Source organism: Aotus nancymaae, unplaced genomic scaffold, assembly GCF_030222135.1.
Source record: "Aotus nancymaae isolate 86718 unplaced genomic scaffold, 86718_ANA_hifiasm-v0.15.2.pri h1tg000001l, whole genome shotgun sequence".
In the NCBI taxonomy this organism is placed as follows: domain Eukaryota; kingdom Metazoa; phylum Chordata; class Mammalia; order Primates; family Aotidae; genus Aotus; species Aotus nancymaae.
Window position 1 is genome coordinate 774,922 of NW_026988412.1, and position 19,323 is coordinate 794,244.

General features: G+C 56.7%; 2 protein-coding genes across 6 annotated transcripts in view; one reads left to right on the forward strand and one right to left on the reverse strand.

The window, feature by feature from the left end:
* Positions 1-8,634, forward strand: part of ABHD12 (abhydrolase domain containing 12, lysophospholipase) — an 85,100-nt gene extending 76,466 nt beyond the window's left edge. For 4 of the 5 annotated variants that reach the window (XM_012468640.2, XM_012468642.3, XM_012468641.3 and 1 more), the window contains exons 12-13: positions 987-1,114; positions 2,474-3,149. In XM_012468640.2, the coding sequence (XP_012324063.2) occupies positions 987-1,114; positions 2,474-2,513 (168 nt within the window). In that variant the 3' untranslated portion in view covers positions 2,514-3,149. Of the gene's footprint in view, positions 1-986; positions 1,115-2,473; positions 3,150-8,561 lie in introns of those variants that run through there. The other variant, XM_064373884.1, reaches the window with a different exon arrangement.
* The window catches only part of PYGB (glycogen phosphorylase B), a 53,886-nt gene continuing 40,215 nt past the window's right edge, over positions 5,653-19,323 (reverse strand). The window contains exons 14-20 of the mRNA XM_021666241.2: positions 18,903-19,050; positions 14,786-14,844; positions 12,622-12,763; positions 10,878-11,085; positions 9,255-9,389; positions 7,933-7,999; positions 5,653-7,290 (exon numbers count right to left, since the gene is read on the reverse strand). Of these exons, the coding sequence (XP_021521916.1) occupies positions 7,138-7,290; positions 7,933-7,999; positions 9,255-9,389; positions 10,878-11,085; positions 12,622-12,763; positions 14,786-14,844; positions 18,903-19,050 (912 nt within the window). The 3' untranslated portion in view covers positions 5,653-7,137. The remainder of the gene's footprint in view (positions 7,291-7,932; positions 8,000-9,254; positions 9,390-10,877; positions 11,086-12,621; positions 12,764-14,785; positions 14,845-18,902; positions 19,051-19,323) is intronic.

A 19,323-nucleotide genomic window follows, 5' to 3' on the forward strand; every position in this document is an offset into this window, starting at 1 on the left:
TTGGGAAGGACACGGGCGGTCTGGTGTCAAGGGTGGGGCAGGGGCCCACTGATGCTGTTTCCAGGAGGAACTATGAAAAATAATCAGATAGTTCCCAGTCCCCACACAGGGCTCCCAGGGTGGGCTGCCTATGTTATCAGAGCCCAGGCCAACCTGGGACTCAGCTGGAAGGGCTCATCAGTTATGGGCTGAAGGCAAAGAACCCCTTGCTGAGGATCTCTCAAGCCCATTGCAGGAGTCACAGTCAAAACATACAGAAACTTCTAGTCTGTTTCCTTGCCTTTGAAATTGCACTGATACCAAAGCAGACCATGTTGTCTGTGGTGCCTCAGCGTTTGCTTTTGCTGAATTTGCTCTGACTGCCAGCAACATAGTAGGGTAAGAGAACGCTGCCTGGGTCTTGGTAATGGCAATGGCAGGGCAAACTAGTTGGGTGTGTGCAGGCCTCATCTGCGGATTCAGCCCAGGGCTGGGAACACTTCCTGCTCTGACAGCCCCCATGCAGTCGGGCTCCGTAAGGCACACAGATAATGGAGCCACATAGGGCAGAGGCAGGATGCAGAGCTGCCCAGCAGTGCACAGCTCAGGCCCACCCACTCTTGCTGACGTGGGAGGGAGGGGGTTGAGGTGGACACATCGAGCCCATCTCAGCTAAGCCTGAGGCACAGACCCTTTCGCCCCAACTCCTCCAGACTGTGCCGTGCCATCTCCCAGGCACCTGGCCTGGCCCGTCCACCTAGCCACTCCCCAGAGGAAGGGCGGTCTGGAAGGTGTGAGGACAGTGTCTTGAGTAGTGGATGTGCCAAGGAGCCAAGCCTGGGCCCAGCTCCTGCCAGCCTACCCCCGGGCCTCCTGGTCGTGACCAGCTGTGGCGCGTGGGACTCTGGACTGGTTTCTGTTGAAGGGGAAGCTGCCAAGCTGGGGTTCCTCGGGCTGGGACCTGCACGCCAGGCCACTGCCTCAGGCGCTGACCTCTCTCTCCTCAGCTCTATAGCATCGCCGCACCAGCTCGAAGCTTCCGAGACTTCAGAGTGCAGTTCGTGCCCTTTCACTCAGATCTTGGCTACAGGCACAAATACATCTACAAGAGCCCTGAGCTCCCACGGATACTGAGGTGAGACATTCTCTTCCCACCCAGGGGCTTTTTCTGGGAGGTGGTGGCTCACACCTAAGCATGAAGCAGGTGGCAGCTGCTGAAGCTGCTTGAGGGGCCTCAGTGGGGCCGAGAGTCACCGTGACCTGGGAGCTTTCCATTTCCTTGGCAGAGGGGTTTGAGGGAGTGCCTCTCTCTCCTTCCAGAACTGTTCCCGTGATCATACAAGGCGAGCCACCTCCCTGTCACACAGGGTGTACAGATCCACACAGACACAGCGGGACACACACGCTCACAGGTGGCCACATTTGGGAGCACTCAGACACAGACACCTTAGCCGCTCCTGGGTCAGGCCAGGTCAGGCCTCTTTCACACGCCTCTCAGGTGTACACGCTGCCCCTGGGCCAGCTCCTCAAAAACCTTTGTCCCCAGCTACTTCCTGAAGGGGCGCTGTGCTCGACTACCCTGCACTGGCAGGACATGGGCTGCAGCCCAGAGAGTCATGAGTAGCCACCTGGGCCTGGGTGCAGAGCCCAAGCCTGAGGGTGAGGCCCTGGCAGTAGTGACAAGGGCAGCGTGTGGAGCGGACCAACACCTGCCCTCCTCCACACCGCCCTCCTCCGCACCGCCCTGGGCCCTGTGCAGGTTGCCGCTCAGACTCGCCTACCTGCCTGTCAGAGGACACAAGCCCCACCCCACCGCCTGGCTATGTGGCCTCTAACTCTCCCTGTGCAAGGGACAAGGCTTCTGAGCCCAGGAGGGCATGTGATGCGTCGACCCTGAGCACTGGACTCATGGAGGGGACTGCTACTAATGGTGATAGTGTTGTGCCAATTGGCTCCAAAAAGTAGGTCAAGGTGCCAGTTTCTCCCTGCAGGGGACTGAGATTGGTGGCCGGAATCACCTCCCAGTGCCATATATCCCAGGAGTAACTTCTGCTTTTCTTCAGCGGCCTTTGGAAGTTCAGAGGCAAAGCTATGTCCCATTAGCGGTTTGCCATTCCCGGGCACAGGTACCTGGGTTGCTGAGGGGACAGTGAGCTGAGGGAGTACGGGTGTGCTTTGGGTTTCTCATTTTCCCCATTATAAAAGGAAGACATTTATAGAAAATTGAGACCAGAGTGTAACTCTGAAGCTGAGTCAAGAACCGGAGCCCTGTCCTTGTCTCTGCCTGTGTGTTGGGCTTTGACATGGCACCGTACTGCTTGCGCCCTGCCTAACTCACTGAGTGCTGCTCTGGGCTGCAGCGAGTCTTCACCGGGCTTTTGGCAGCCTCCTTTCTGTGCGGCCTCTTGCCTCCTTAGATAGCAGTGTGAGGACTGTGGGGAGGGATCTTTGGTCTGACCTCAAATGATTGGCTCCTGATTGTCCTGCGGCCTAGGGAATTCCTGGGGAAGTCGGAGCCCGAACACCAGCACTGAGCCTGGCGGTGGGAAGGAAGCATGAAGACCTCTGCCCTCTTCCCCTTTTCCTCCAGTCAGCAGCCCGGCACCCTGGAGCCCCGGGGGCGCCAGCATCTGCAATGCTCAGGAGCCCAGCTCACACCTGGAGAGGACTCAGATGCCAGCGGGGAGGCCCCTGCAGGCCTGCAGTGCCCGGAGGCCTGGGCATGGCTCTGTGTGGAAAGCCCAGGTGGCAGGCATGTGGCCTTCTCTTCTTGCTGCCACTCAACTTGAGATCTTGTTGGGAGACTTACTGACAGTAGCCGGCCATCACTGCCTGGTTGATGCTGCACTGAGCTGGGCAAGGGGAGTCCAAGCTGGGGACTCTTGGGGCTCGGGACCACGCTGAGCTTTCCGGAACCACCCGCAGAGAATGTGGGATCCAGGTTCTATCTGCCCCTTCCCAGCACACGCAGAATGACTCCAGTGGTTCCATTGTCCCCTCCTACCCTGTGTACCTGCTTGCCTTCCTCAGCCGCCCTGCCTCCCCTGGGCTGGTCCACTCACCCACAGTGGAGGTGCCTGGGATCTGCACTTCCTCCCCTTTTACCCACCTGTATGCCTAACCTGGCCTTAGACTGAGCTTTATTTAAGAATAAAATCGTGGTGGTGGTCCTTTTGCCTCTCTGCAGCACGAGAAGGGTCAGTGTTACCTCCTGCCATGCCAGGTGCCCCGTACGCTCTCAAAGTCCCAGCCCTACCCAGAGCCACCCACAGCCCCAGCCAGGGTCAGAGCCCAGAGCCTCCAGCCACTTTGGACCCACTCCATGACTCAGCCTCAGGCTATGAAATTTTTCAGTTCCAGCAGCTCAGAAACTTGCCAGGAGTAAGAAGTTTGGTTCACCTGCCCACCCCTTTCTCCAAGTTGCAGGCCCAGCATCAGCAGCTGTGGGCTGGCAGGGAGCCCAGAGGCCCCTTTTTGCTGGGGTCAGATCTAGAGAACATGCAGGGGAGCAGCTGAGTAGATGCTCCTGAGGTCAGCTCATGAGAACATTGGCCCTCCTGGCCAGGATCTGGCCCTGGTTCCTAGTTGGGGTGTGTCAGTTGTGTTCTGCCCACTCATGGCCTTAGAGACATGACCCCAAGTTGCGATCTCCTTGCACAGCTGACCCATGGGACCCAAATGGCACCACAGAGCATCTTTCTGTGAGGCTGTAAGAGCCGCTGCACCAGGCAGCCCCTTCTTTAGGACGCAGGTGAACTCAAGCGCAGAGCCTGAGGCTGTTCTCCCAGCCTTGATACCGCAGCTCCTGACCATGAAGTAGAGGCAACCTGCTCTATCTGGGCTGGCCTTCATCTTTTCCTCATTTTTTGGTCTATGTAAGCTACTTTGCATCTTTTGTTGGGGGACTGAGGCAAGATGATACAAACTAAACATACAAGCTACTGGTGGGTTTGTTTTTGAGACAGAGTCTCGCTCTGTTGCCCAGGCTGGAGTGTAGTGGCGTAATCATAGCTCACTGCAACTTAGGAGTCCTGGGCTCAAGCAGTTCTCCCACCTTTGCCTCCCTCCCAAATAGCTGGGACTACAGGCACGTGTCACCACACCCAGCTAATTCTTGTATGTTTTGTAAAGATGGGGTTTTACCATGTTGCCCAGGCTGGTCTTGAACTCGAGCAATCCTTCTGCCTCGGCCTCCCAGAGTGCTGGGATTACAGGCATAAGCTATTCTGTTCAGCCAAGCTACTTTTTTTTTTTTTTTTTTTTTTAACAAAACGCTAACAGATGCAGATAAGACTGAGAAGGGCGCACTGTGTGGCGGCTGGTCCGCCATCACTTGTCAGCTCATCATTACATCCAAGTGCCCTACCCAGGGCTGCTGAGCTCAGTCCTTTGTACCAAGCAACTAATCCAGGGGACAGAACCCCACAGACCTGGGGAGGCAGGGACTCCCAGGGCACCATCTTGGTGCCCCCCACCCAGGTGCAGGGTGGGTGTAAGGATGAGGACAACCTGGCAGCACCAACCCCTGCACGACCAGGTCTGAGGCCAAGGAGCCCGTGGCGCTCTGGCACCCCAGTTCTTGGATCTTCAGGGCAACACTGAGCCCTGGGCTCATTTCTCCCAATTTCTTAATCTGCATCTGTGCAACTGAGGGGGCATGTTTTGGTCCCCAGGGCTAGGAGTGGGAGACAAAAGCCACAGGTGCAAAAAGAGACCAGTATAAGTCACACCAGAAAGGCCAGTGTTTCTTATCCCCAGATAGCATGTTTAGTAATGGCTGGATTTGATAGGATCTTTAGAAAATAGCTAGCTTGGGCCTGGCGCAGTGGCTCATGCCTGTAATCCCAGCACTTCTTTAGGAGGCCGAGGCAGGGGGATCATGAGGTCATGAAGTTCGAGATCAGACTGGCCAACATGGTGAAACCCCGTCTCTACTAAAAATACAAAAAGTTAGCTGGTCATGGTGGCAGTCGCCTGCAATCCCAGCTACTCAGGAGGCTGAGGCAAGAGAATCACTTGAACCCAGAAGGCAGAGGTTCCAGTGAGCTGAGATCGTGCCACTGCACTCCAGCCTGGGCAACAGAGCAAGACTCTGTAATCGGAGGGGCAGGGGGGAAGCTAGCTGGCTTGGCCAGGTGTAGTGGTTCACACCTGTAACCCCAGCACTTTGGGAGGCTGAGGTGGGCGGGTCACTTGAGGTCAGGAGTTTGAGACCAGACTGGCCAACATGGTGAAACTAAAAATACAAAAATTAGTTGGGTGTGGTGGTGGGTGCCTGTAATCCCAGCCACTTGGGAGGCTGAGGCAGGAGAATTACTTGAACCCAGGAGGCAGAGGTTGCAGTGCACTGACAGCACACCACTGCACTCCAGCCTGGGGGAACAAAAACAAAACTCTGTCTCAAAAAAAAAAAAATTCAAAAAAAACAAGACAGCTAGCGGTTAAGGCACACATGGCCCCAGGTCCCACACCTAGTGGAAATTCGAACTTTTCTGCCCTCAATCCCAGAATGACGGGGTATACTTCAGCCCCGGCCCTAGGTTCAGAGGGGGAACCTGCGGCCCACCTGCAGGTCTCATCCTTGCACTGGCACCACCCTGGGCTACAGGCCTGCGTTCTCGTTTCCCGCAGCCTCGCAGCACCACCTGTAGTTAGTAAAACACAGACCCCACGTCAGCCAACCACAGCCACGAAGGTTTAATCAGTTTCTCACACAAGGCAGTAACAATGAGTAGCACAGTGGTGGTCAGGGTGGTGGCCCCAGTGGCCAGCTGAGGGAGTATGGCCTCCCGCACAGGGATGCTGTCTGGGGCAGATGCTGTCAGGCCACGACCACAGCCCAGCACTTGCCCCACTCAATAAAAGGCTGAAGTGCTCTGGTGGGCCGGGCATCATGTGCAGATCCTCCTGGTGGGCATTGGAGGCCGGGGTGAGAAACAGCCTCCCCGCAAGCCCAGGTCCAGCATGCAAGGTGCCAGATTTCAGCAATTCCACAGGGAAGGACAGTGGCCTGCTTCCTGCCCTCTCTCTTGGGCAATGGGAGGTAGGTCGCCAGCCTTGAGAGGGGGCAAGGCTATGAGGGGCTCAGCCCCACTTCCCAGTGCCCGGCCTGCTGTCCAAGCAGAGTGGAAACGGGTTCCCCTGGGACCACTTGGTCCTTTTTCCAGATGAGGCTGTGGCACCGGTGGAAAGGGAGGGAGAATGGAGCCTGGCCCCTACGTGTACAACAGGAAATGCACCTCAGGACACAGCGGGAGTTGGAGGGAGGGCACACACCTGTTCCCTGCCAGACAGAAACACCCGCAGCAGGGCCTCCTCAAGCACAAAAGTGACCAAGTACAATTTTTAGTTGCTAAAACAAGAAAAGGCTTCGGCTAGTTTCATTTCCATGTGTAGTTATTTTTTCTTTATAATAAGCAAAATCAAGCTAAGCTCCATCAGCCAGCTTCATCCTGACCAAGGCCTCTGAGACACCAGACACAGGCACCCACTTGTGTCCCCTTCAGTCATCCCAGCTCCCAAGCACCCACACAACACCCGGGACGGCTACAAAAGGAAAGCCCCAACTGCATCCATGACCCACATACCAGGTGCAGAGCCAGGGCAGGGGCAGAGGGCTGTGAAGGTGATGCCCTGAGGATCTGACCCCTCCCAGCATGGCCAGGAGGCAGGGCTGGGTAGGGTGACTGGGGCTACATGGGCTTGGCCTTTCCCTGTGGCTGGAGGCCCAGATGCTGCAGTAACGCATGTTCCCAGGCTTCACTATGGCCACTGGCCCAGACCCCAGAATACAGAGGCTCAAAACGAAGGACATCAGCTCATAGCAAGACGTGTGCAAAGTTTTGGAGGAGCCCAGCAGGTGGCTCCACCTACCTCCCACTCTGGGTGGGGCAGGTGGGCGGAGGCTGTGGCGCTGGCCTCGACCCTTTGTACTACCAACTCTGGCTTCCTTTACAAGGAACTAGGAGAATGTCACTCCTAGCACCTTCCTTCCTTGCCCTACTCTCTCAAAACCACCTTGACCCCCATGGTCCTTCCTGGAAACATGGTACTGAGAAAAGCAAGGACCACCAGCGGCTGGCAAAGTGCTTGGGAAAATAAAGGAGGTGCATAGTCAGTAAGAAAACAAAAGCCCGCTGGTCCCGCCAAGGCGGGGTCCTAGTCCCGGGGGATGTTGGGAGGTGGGATCTGCAGGTCGGAGGGCTCCACGCCCCAGATCTCCCGTGCATACTCTGTGATGGTCCGGTCACTGGAGAACTTGCCCGAGCAGGCGATGTTCCTGATGACCTTCTTGGTCCACTCCTTAGGGTTCTGCAAGAAAGGAGATGCTAGTTAGTCTCTGGTGCCGCAGGGCTAAAGGCTGCTAAGAGCATGAGATTCCAGAACTTTAGGACTCTTTCCAGATGAGCTCCAAGCCCTGGGGCCACCTGCTGGAAGGGACATTACAATCAACTGTTTGTTGAAAAGGGGGCCCCACTAACCAGGAAAGCTACCACATAACCAGATACAGGAAGCAAGGAGCTGGAGAGAAGTTCCCAGCTGCTAGGGCATGGCCCCCAAGACAGGGATAGCACCAGGTAAGAACTGCCCAGGCAGGTCCAGTGCCGCAGGACATGGCCAGGCACTCTCCTTCCACAGCTGCCGCAAGTTGCAGGCCACACCAGGCCAGGCTCTCCTCCAGGCCAGCCCTAATTGAGGGAAGAGAAGGTCCCTCCCAGAGGCCTACCCATCACTCAGTTTCCAGGCCCCACATTCCTTTCTTGGCCATTAGGAGCTGTTTTTTCAAGGGAGGGAGTGACCGTGACAGCTTCCCTAAAGGCAGGCATAGCTGACTGATGAGAAATCAGAAACACAAACCCCTCTGACCTGCTTAGCTTGAGAAATAATCCAACCCAACATGTCCACACAGACCCACCCAGCTGCTCCTCCAGCCTCTGGGCCCAGGAGCCTCACCCGGTACAGCTGGTCCACCTGTGCCTGGCACTGCACGTACGCTTCGTAGTCTGCGAACACCTTGAACCTGGAATGGGTGACAGGAGGCTAGGCCGGGGCAGCAGGGAACCCTGCCCACGCTGTCCCAAGGGGAGAGTCCCATGGCAGGAGGCCAGGAATCCTCCACCTGGTTCTGCCCAGGGTGAAGGGGCCCACACAGCTGGTCAGAGCCAGGATGCGCCAGGCCCATGGGGCTTCTCTGTGAGCAACACTTGTGTCCTGGGACACTATTTTAGAAAAATCTTATTTCAACCTAACATTCCTTTAAATAAACTGGCGTTTAAAGCACGTCTTCCACATGCAGGGCCATTAGAGCTGCACAAGGGAGAGGCCGCCTGTGCAGACAGCAGAGAGCCATGGCACCTCCTCGGGGCAGGGGGCACTCGCTGGGGATCGGCATCTCATTTGCCACCTATCTGAGGTCTAACGGGATTTTCCCACACAGGAAATAGTGACTTGCAGTTCCTGATGTGCTGAACAAAAATGCCGGATTTATAAATCTACACATGCATTTCTGTTCACTGTTGAGTCAGAAGCACATTTCACAGAACGCAGAGTTCACAATTTTAAAAGCACTTCCTTTATCACAGACCTCAGCAGGGCCCGGCTTCCAGCCCAGATCCCAGCATGTGCTCAGACCTGGTATGACTGAAGCCAACAGGTGACACAGTCATCAAAGAGCAGCAGATATAATGAACCCAAAGACAGCTGAACGTGGAGGACAGGTGAATTTGCAGGCCTCGCCGGATTCAACTTTTGCCAACAGGGTGAAGAACTGCCCTGAGCTGCAAGCCTTACAAAGTCTTAGATAAACCATACCATGTGCTGACTGCACTGAAATAAAACACTAACTACATTATAATGTTACATCACTGCAAGTGAAATCCGTCTTCACCACTGCCTGTCACTGGCGCTGACACCTACCAGGGTTCCGCAGCCCTTGTGCAGCCCCTACCCAACCGTAGGGAGCTTTGGGCCCATGCTCCCTCTACTGGCCTGCTGGGGAATGGCTGCCAACCAGCAGATGACACCTCCTGTTCAGCACACTGATCCATAAGGCCTGGGGGCCAGACTGTGCTGCTGTGTCTCAACACCCAGGGCCCCCTGCGTTGCCAGAGGCCATGCAAATGCCCAGCTGGCATCTGAGGCTCTGCCCAGTAAAGTCTCATGGGCACAGTGGAAGGCGTCCTGAGAGCATGGGTTTTGCTCTCCAAACAAGGTGGAATATCCAACCCACAGGAGGACCCTCCCTCCCAGCCGCCAACCGGGAAGGCTGGTCCCACCTGTCGTGGTGCATCAGCATGTTCACGACGTCCTTGAAGCAGTCTGGCTCCTTGGGAGAAAAAAAGCCACTGCTGATCTGGTCCACCGCCTGCTTCAGCTCAGGCAGGCGGTCGTAGTACTCCCTGGCGTTGTACCTGCAAGGAGATGAGCCAGGAGTCAGCAGCCGGTGCCCCAGGTGGGCCGGCGTGGGGGATAAGCCATGTTGGTGCCTGGCACAGCTCCTGCCCCAGGATGGCCCTGGGAGCTCAAGGCCTGCACGGTCCAGGGCAGCAGCCAGTGGCCATGGGTGGCTACGAGGCCCTTGAGCAGGGCCCAGCTCAAGCAAGGATGTGAAGTCAGCGTAAAGGCAATCCCGCCTGCTCCTCTGACTGTTAGAAGAAATGTCATCACTAGCAGATCTGCAAGCACACAGTGGCTCACGCCACATTTCTAGCGGACAGGGCCACTCAGAACTTGGCTCACTGTGAAATCCTGGGTAGAGCCTTTGAAAACAGGCTGCCGGAGGGGCAGGAGGCAGAGAGGAGCACTCCTGGCTGGGACCTCGAAGATGGAAAAGGAAAAACACAAGCAACAGCAGACATGACAGGCAGAGCCAGCGTGGGGGGCGGGCAGACGTGCACACCCAGGATGGGGCCTAGGTGGGAGAAACGGTTTCTCCCACAGGCAAAGCAAGGGCACACAGGTCTGTGTGTTCAGGCCGGAAAGACGCAGCTCTGACTTCAGGTGGTATGTGCAGTTTCACCTGACCGCACCTAAGGCCTCATGGGCTCCCCAGTGCTTTGAGGCCATCAGGCAACACTGCCTTTTCTTTGTAATTATCACTTGGAATCAGGCCCATGCCGGATTCCACATGAACATCCAGGTCATGAAGAACAAGGAAAGATTAACCAGCTGTCACAGACCAGGCGACACTGGGGAGATGTGACGGCCACACACAGCGGGGTGCACTGATGGGATCCCGGGATGGGAAAGAAAGGAACAGAACCCAGTGGAGTCGGAATGGAATGTGGGCTGCATGGGTGCCCGTGCTCTGAGCTCAGTGCAGCCAATGGAAGGGCATGGGGAGGCGGATTAAGCTCTAGGTGCTGTCTTCAGGGTATCTTTAAAATGTTTCCAAAATACTATTTTTAAACTATCTGTAACTGTTACAACTTAGACCAGGAAACCTCAATGGCAGGCAAGCCCCAAATCCCCAAATCGGCAGAGTGCTCCCAGCAGAGTGTCTCTGGTAGTGGAGGTCCACCCAGCCCGAGCCCCATTTCTGTGGGGCTGTGTCCAGCCTGTGCCCCAGGGGGCGTCCCCCCTAGGAGACCCTCCCCAGGGGAAAGGGCCTTTCCTGGAGGAGTGCCTGGTCTGGACACCACAGATTCAGCCTCCGAGCCAAGATAGAAGCAGGCAGCATTCCCACATGGGCCTTGCCCAGAGCCTGGACCCCATCCACTCTGTGCACCTGGAGAGAATGGTCACCCCCTCAGGCAGGCACACAGCCCTGGGCGGGCACTGACCCTAGCACATCGTGGCCTGGCCCCAAGAGCCTGGCCCAGCCTCTGTTCCCGTCCGAACACCCTCATTCTCCATCCTCATGCTGCCAGGTGCCCAGGGGCACAGGAAGGGGCTCGCACCCTTTCTGGTCCAGGGCCTCGACATCCTCTACCCGCAGGCCGAAGATGAAGAGGTTCTCGGCCCCGGCCTCCTCGGCCATCTCCACGTTGGCGCCATCCATGGTGCCGATGGTGAGGGCCCCGTTGAGCATGAACTTCATGTTGCCTGTGCCCGAGGCCTCGGTGCCTGCAGTGGAGATCTGCTGCGACAGGTCAGCGGCCGGGATCACTGCGGAGGGGAGCACAGGGACAGAGACCCACTGTCCTCAGCCGCCAGCCCATCCCCCAGGGCTGGGGCATGGAGGGACCAGGCGGTGTCCCCGCTCCCACTCTCACTCCCGCTCCCGCAGGGGCCCAGGCTGGACATGGCCACCCGCCTCTGCAGGGCTCCCCTTTGTGACCAGGGCAGCCTTGAGGCAAAGGGTCCAAGATGGAGGCTCCTGAGGAGCCCCCAAGTGACAAAGGACCTCTGCACCAAAACCTTCCTGAAACCAGGCCCAGCCAAGGGGCCCGTCCTGGCTCAATGACAATGCCATTCCCCGGATCCCTGGGACCTCTCGATCAGCTCCCTGGATCCCTTCAGGAGGCATGTGGACTCGCACAGAGCCAGAGGGCTGGAGAGGCTGAGGGGCAGCAGCCTCGTGGGCACAAGCTGCCCTGCGCTTTCTCTATTCCTGTCCCTCGGTACCGGTCACCACACCCAGACACACTGTGGCTGCACACCCTGCTCTCCACCTTCACCTCGGGCTGCAGCCCAGCCAGCCACAGCAACACTGCCGGGGAGCACGGGGCCCTGACGCCCGCACCAAGGCCCCAGGCCAGGCGCCCCAAAGCCTGCCCTAAAGATTAGCAGGAGTCAGCTGGCCCCAAAAGACACATGAGGAGGGGGGCCCAGGCAGCACAAGGGGACAGGAGACACTTTGGTCAGAGGAGCACGCAAAGATGAGCCACAACACCAAAGTTCCTGGCCAAGCTGGAGGCAAGCTGGCCCTTGAGTGCAAGGGACCTCACCTGCCAGGCACCACTGAAGAGGGACAGCGACATGGACACCAAGGCGGCAGCCAGGCCACAGGGACAGCACCCAGGGACCGACCCCAACCCACCACCACCGAGCTTGCAGGACAACAGCAGATCAGCCCGCTGGCCTGCACCATGGCAGTCTGAGAAGGCCAGGCTCGCATTTCCCGCCATCTGGTGGCCAAATCACTTTCCTGCCCAGACGGGCCCACAGGGGTGGGAACTGATGTGCTCCAGGGCACACGGCAGCACATCCCAGGGTCTCCCCAGGACTGGCCCAGGCTAAACTCGCCCTCAGGCCCAAGGTGCTGCCAGGATGAGGCAGGTGCTGCCCCAAAGCAGGCAGGTGGTGAGGAGCAAGGACTTGGGCAGAGGAGGGGCAGTGGGCTGGGGGAAGCTGGGGGCCCACACAGTCACTGGCCAGGTGCATGTCCAGCCAGCAGAGGGGCCCAGGGTAGAAGGCACGGCTGAGGGGCAGGAAGAGAGGGCAGGGGAGGGAGGGTACAGAGGGCAGGCCAGGCAGGAGCGGCAGTAAGGGCGCCCCTGCCTGTGACACACAGGGCACCCTGGGACACGCTGTGAGTCCTACGCACTGCACGGGAAGCACTCCCCAAAGCCTTTCCCGGCTGGCTGGGCCCAGGTGTCCAGGCAGAGCTGAACTGGCTGAGGATGAAAGGCCCGGAGCCAGCACAGCGCCCGTTCCCAGGAAGGAGTGGGTTTTCTGTCCAACGCAGGTTTCCAGAGCTACCTTTCTCAGCCAAGGACACGCGGTAGTTCTCCAGGAAGATCACTTTCAGCCTGTCGCCCACAACTGGGTCACGATTGACGACGTCACCAATGGACGTGACCAACTTGATGATCAGCTTGGCCATGTGGTAACCAGGCGCTGCCTAGAAAGGGCAGGGTGAAGGTTTTTAGCATGAAAACACCTTGCTCAGGTCCTTGGAGTCGCTCCTTGTCCCTGGGTCTATAGGAGGGTGAAACCAGACAGTGGTGTTGGGACGGTCAGTAGGGGAGCTGGGGAGGCTACCTGGCCCCGAGGCCTCAGCTTCTGCTGAGCGCTCACGGTGACGGCCACCTCACCACATCCAGAAATGTGTCCGCCTCAAGTCTGCTTTTCTGGTTGTAGTTAGGTTTTCAAAAATTACAAGGTAAAAGAGACCAGGACTTCTAGAGCTGCCAACTTACAGGAAACACAAAGAACTGTCCCTAGGGACAGCTGGGACATACTGGAGGGACGCATTCGGAAACAGCGAGGGTAGCACAGACAGACAAGCCGCTGCCTGTAACAGACAGACCACGGGGAAACCCTAGACACTGCGGCCAGTCCAAGGTGCGGACTCGCTGGGCCCTGACTCAGATCAACGTTTTGAAACGTCTGTCACTTTACAAAGACGGTTGGGCCCGGGGACCCATGAAGTGTCTGAGTGGGCATTTCATGACGCGGGCACTCCTGTCCAGCGCTTTAGGTGTGACGGATGGTGGTACCGTGTGGTGGTGTTTCAGAGTCTACCTCCATTGTGGTTCTGGTAGAAAAAACATCATTTTATGAAGAGGAATGCTGACATATATAAGAGTGAAGAGTCAGAGCGTCTGCAGTTTGCAGTGAAATGCTCCAGCCGGTCTGGGGAATAGGTTTATGGTTTTGCTACAGTTCTTCATGCTTTTCTCTAGCTTTAAATTTTTCCTTTTTTTTTTTTTTTTTTTTTTTGCTGAGACAGGGTCTGGCTCTGTCACCCAGGCTGGACTGCAGTAGTGCAATCACAGTTCACTGTAGCCTCAACCTCCCCAGCTCAATCGATCCTCCTGCCTCAGCCTCCCAAGTAACTGGGACTACAGACATGCGCCACCACGCTCAGCTGATTTTTGTATTTTTTGTAGAGGTGGGGTTTTGTCACATTGCCCAGGTTGGTCTCGAACTCCTGGGCTCAAGCGATCCACCCTCCTCAGCTCCCAAAGTGCTGAGATTACAGGCATGAGACACCACGCCCAGCCTAAAAATTTTCATTATAACATTTAAAACTTTTTCAAGAGAAGGGGGTGGGGTGGGGGGAACCGTTTTCAAAGTCTGTATCTCTGTGGACTTTACATACTGACATACTAACAAGTAAAATGAAACAATTCCAAAATTTGCTTCAAAAACAGCAGGTGACAGGAGCAGGCAGAGACCAAATGGGGTGTGTCGGGAGGGGGCAGAGCCTGGAGGAGTGCCTACCCCTCTGACCAGCTTCCTGCTAACTGAAGGCAGGGAGAGGGTGGGCTTCAGGCTGCACACAGGCACCAGCACCCCCAGACCCCGGCCTTGCCATGGAGGGCTGGGGCGCCTCACAGTCAGGACTCACAGGGCCACTGCTCCAGCAGGGCCCTCCTAAGGACACTGCACCGCACAGCAGCCCCACAGTCCCAGATAAGGACTAAGCTACTAGGGAAACATGGCAAGAGGTGGGGACACCGGCCACAGAGGGCTGAGTATGACAACGTGACCTGGGACTCGATGACAGCACATCTAGGACTCTGAAGGTATGTGTCACAGTAAATAAAGTGAACCGAAACCAGGCAATGCTCAGGGCATGTGCAGGTGATGAAGCAGCCACAGCCGCCCTGTGCCCACTGGGCACCATGCAATCCTATGGGCACACAGAGAAAGGACCCTCTGAGGTGGGCAGTGGCAAGCCCACTGGGGACTGGCCCTCTAAGCTGGGGACCCCTCCGATGAGCTGGGCAGGCAGGCTTCCATTCCATTCTGACTCTCTACAGGGTCCCAGCCCCGCAGGCACACCAGAGGGGCCGGTGACTGCTGGGCAGCTGGCTCCTGAGTGGGGACATGGCGACACCATGAAAAGCGTGTGGGTTGCCCACCCACCGTCCCCAAACCAAACACCACAGAGAGGACTGTAGAGGAGGTCACTCACCTTGCCCCCAATCATAACAGTCCTGGGCACAAAGGCCTTGGCTGGATCTCTCTTGATTCCTGCAGGACACATGGAAGAGGTTCACACAGGGCATTGGGAGCCGGACACGCCCCTGCCGGGGCCCAGCAGCCTCAGAGGCCGACACCGAGGCAGGACAGGCAGGCTCCGCCATGAGTGTGCTTCCAGGCCCCGTGACATGGGCGGCAGCAGCGCAGGCCACTGGCCATCCACCTGCCTACCCAGTGGGAACCTGCCACTTACAGGGGAGCGAGGCCACCCTGAGGTCTGCACTTAGGTTCCAGGCTGGTGAGGAAGGCCAGCCAGGACCACTGACGAACCGGGCAGCTGACCTGAGCAAAGATGCTGTTCCCAGGGGCTCAGAGGAAAAGCTGCACCTCAGTTTCCAGAAAAGCCCAACGCAGGAGCCTCTTTGGGTCTGCTCACCAGGCCCCTGCACATGAAGGGCACACTTGTGGGTTTTGTTGGTTTTGTTTTTTGAGACAGTGGCTCCCTCTGTCGCCCATGCTGGAGTGCAGTGATGTGATCACAGCTCACTGCGGCCTCTACCTTCCAGGCCCAGCAATCCACCCACCTCAGCCTCCTGAGTAGCTGGGATCCCAGGCACGTGCCACTGTGCCCAACTAATTTTTTTTTTTGAGACAGAGTCTAGCTCTGTCACCAGGCTGGAGTACAGTGGCATGATCTCGGCTCACTGCAACCTCTGCCTCCCAGGTTCAAGCGATTCTGCTGCCTCCCAAGTAGCTGGGATTACAGGCACACACCACCATGCCTGGCTAATTTTTGTATTTTTAGTAGAGACGGGGTTTCACCGTGTTGGCCAGGATGGTCTCAACCGCTTGACCTTGTGATCCACATGCCTTGGCCTCCCAAAGTGCTGGGGTTATGGCATGAGTCATCGCACTCGGTGTTAAGTTTTTAATTTTTTGTAGAGATGAGGGTCTCCCTATTGCCCAGGCTGGTTTCAAACTCCTAGGCTCAAGCAATCCTGCTTCGGCCTTCCAAACTGCAGGGATTATAGGGTGAGCTACCGCACCCCGTGCCCTACCACTCTCGTGTCTTAAACTATGTTTGTTGTTGTTTTAAGAGTCAAGGTCTAGCTCTGCCACCCAGGCTGCTGCAGCGGTGTAATCAGGGTTCCCAGCAGCCACAAACTCCTGGGTCCAAGTGATCCTCCTGCCTCAGCCTCCCAAGCAGACGGAACTACAGGCACCAAAGGTTACCACATGCAGCTATTTTTTTCACTTTTATACAGATGGGGTCTTGGTTTGTTGCCCAGACCGGTCTCAAACTCCTGGCCTCAAACAGTCGTCAGGTGTCAGCCTCCGAAATCATCCGGATTACGGGGTGAACCACCACACTGGCCTTAAACAGTGTTTTAAACGCCTTGTTTTGATGGTACAGAAAGAAGAAGCGGTGACCTCAGCCTTGTGGCTGTGGCGCCATCAGCCTGCAGGGGTGCTGGGTGAAGGGTGTCTCCCTTCTGCCTTGCTGGGACATGAGGTGAGGGCCCCTGAACTCTTCACAGAAGTGGATGGAGGGTCAAGCTATGACTGCCAGCTCACTGCCAGCCCAGCAAACAGACTGTCCTCACCAGGTCACAGGTTTGCAGATTTCAGGGTAGGTTCCTACAAAAAGGGGATGAGTGGCCGCCCTGGACAGGCATTGACCAGCAAGCCGGGCCCAGGCAGGGCAGCAAGGAGTCGAGCTGACGTGTACTACCTGGCCCCGGGCTCTAGGAGGAACGTGGCTGCCCCCTAGTGCTGGATCTTGTCACTTCTGGAAATCAGCAGAGAACGTGAAAAATGAAACACAGGTGATGACTTCACCACAACTAGGGAAGAAGGAAACCACGCAAACTTCAGGTCATGGCGGGCGGGGGACGGGGTTTTGGGAATCCTGACCTCTGGGGAGGAGCACTCTGGGCAGGGCTCTGGTCCTGGGGGCCACCAGCACAGGTGAGCACCTCTCATCCAGGGGAGCCTCCCACTCAGGTGAGACCTGGAGAGACAGTGGAGACGCAGCCACAGGGAAGTGCCAGGGGCTGGGGAAGCACGGCTTTGGCCTGGCAAAGGAGCTGCCCTGGAGGGCTGAGAAGCCTACTCCAAAGAGCCCCAAGCAATCCAGCTCATCCCAACATAGCAATGGAGGTCAGCACCCACCCCCGCCACAGGCCACAGGAGGGGAGTGAACCCCTTTGTGAATCACACACCCTTGGTGACCACCAACTTGGAAGGACACAGAGCCCAACACAAGCCCTCAGGGAGCGGGGCAGAGAGCAGAGGAGAGGCGCAGCAGGCATGGGAGGGAAGTGCAGCCAGGAGCAGCTCCAGAGAGCAGCGCCACTCAACAGGACAAGGACAAACCAGGTCCCGAGAGAAGTAGGCACCAAGGAGGCAGGCCAGAGAAAGCCACCTCACGCCACACTGCAGCCCAGAAGCAGAAAGCAGAAAACCAGACAGAACCAAATACATGTTTGAAACATACTCCAAGAAAACGTCCCTGAAGTCCAGCAACACATTTAACACGCACCCTGAGTATCGGGGAAATGCCCTGTAACAGCCAACACCAAGACATGGCAATGACAGTGAGTCTCTCATGAGACTGAGACTCAGACCTCGCCGGACTCAGGCTTATGATAGAGGCGGGGACAGGAGGAAGGAAAGAGTATTGATGCTGTGAGCTCTGACAGTGGGGGAACGAGATGCATGTCCACACGTACCTGCATGCACACACACATGCACACGTGTTTACACTCGTGCACACGCACAGATGTGGGGCAAGGGGGAAGACCAGCGGGAGTGAGCACCAGTCTGTCGGCTGCCCCCTGTGAACGGCTGGAGGTTACAGCGCGTCGTTCAAAGCGAATGAACCAACCGAGCAGCAGAGCGTCTGGAAAGCCCGAAGGCCAACATTAAAAAACGATGCAACAACTGACTGTGGGGCGCCGGAGCAGGAGGAAGGGAGAGGGTGACCAGTGACGCTCACTGCCGCTCATAAATGCGACCAAGCGTTGTGCAAGTGGAGGACTCAGGGTCACCACCAGGGAAACGCAGAGCGTCACAACTGCAGGAGAAAAACAGGCAAAGAAAGACGACGCAAGGTTCCCACACACCGCCTCGGAGCCGGGAAGCCACAGCCCTGGGAAGCACCTCCCGTGGCGCCCACACGGCCGAGGGGTCCTCAGCGGGGGCGGCCGCCAGCCTCTGTCCTACCAGGTTTGTCTCAAACACACCCAGATCCTCCACCCGATCAAGGCTTACTCATTGAGAATAGGAGATCTACTCCCAGGAGGAGCTTTGTACCAGAAAGAAGGATGTGTGGTTTCTTCGGTTTTTAAAGTATCTACTTTACTAAATAACAAAATTTTAGAAACCTAGTTCTTCCTTAAGGTTTTATTATCTATTAAACCTGGCAAATGTTCATACTGACCTTTGGGTGTCTCTGATTCCTGTTTGTTCTCATAACTAAATGCCTTTAGACAATAGAAGATACATATATAATTTAACACATACTATCTTAACTTTTCTAAGTGTACTTTAAATGCCTCTAATAAGCACGATCTTTCCAAATAAGATTAGTCTCATAGAGATAATAACTAAATTTAAAATAAAAACTGAAGGCCCGGTGCAGTGGCTCATGCCTGTAGTAACCTCAACCCTTTGGGAGGCAGAAGGGAGTGGATCACTTGAGGTCAGGAGTTTGAGACCAGCCTTGGCAACATGGTGAAATCCTGTCTCTACAAAAAATACAAGGGCATGGTGGCATGCGCCTGCAGTCCCAGCTGCTTGGGAGACAGAGGTGGGAGGATTTCCTGGGTCCCGGGTGGTGGGGGCTGCAGCGAGCCACGATGGCACCACTGCACTCCAGCCTGCGCCTTTCGGGTGTTTTAACTGTTCACCTGTTTATGTGAGGACTGGCGTGGAGCACACAGAAAAATGTGGCTTTGGCTTAAAATAAACGGGCAACATCACACATGCACACACCTACACACACACAGTCCCCCACCATGAGAAAGGCCCAGGGTCTGTGCACAGCTGGCAGGCAAGGGCAAGCCTTGGGCCCGGGACGAGGTCGTGCAGGCGGTGCCGGCACTCACGGTTATACAGGGTGACCACGTGCAGGCAGTTGAGCAGCTGCCGCTTGTACTCATGGATCCTCTTCACATGCACATCAAACATGGAGGAGGGGTTGATCTTCACCTTGTACTCCTTCTCCAGGAAGGCTGAGAACTTTAGCTTGTTCTCCTGGGAGAGTGAGGGGGAAGGACGGCTGGAGACTTCAGCAGGACTCCACCCGCTGACCCTGTGGCTTCCCGCTTGGAGTGCTCCGTCAAGAGTGCCGTGGGGAAGGGGCAGGGGTGCACAGGCCGGAGCCGAGGGGCAGAGACGGCATCAGGGGTCTTCTCATGGGAAAAGGGGAGGGGGTGGTGCTGAAGGTGGATCCGCACCAGGACTGGGGAGAAGTGAGGAGATGGCCCAGGAGCATGCCTGGAGCCAAGCAGAGGACACTGTGGAGGC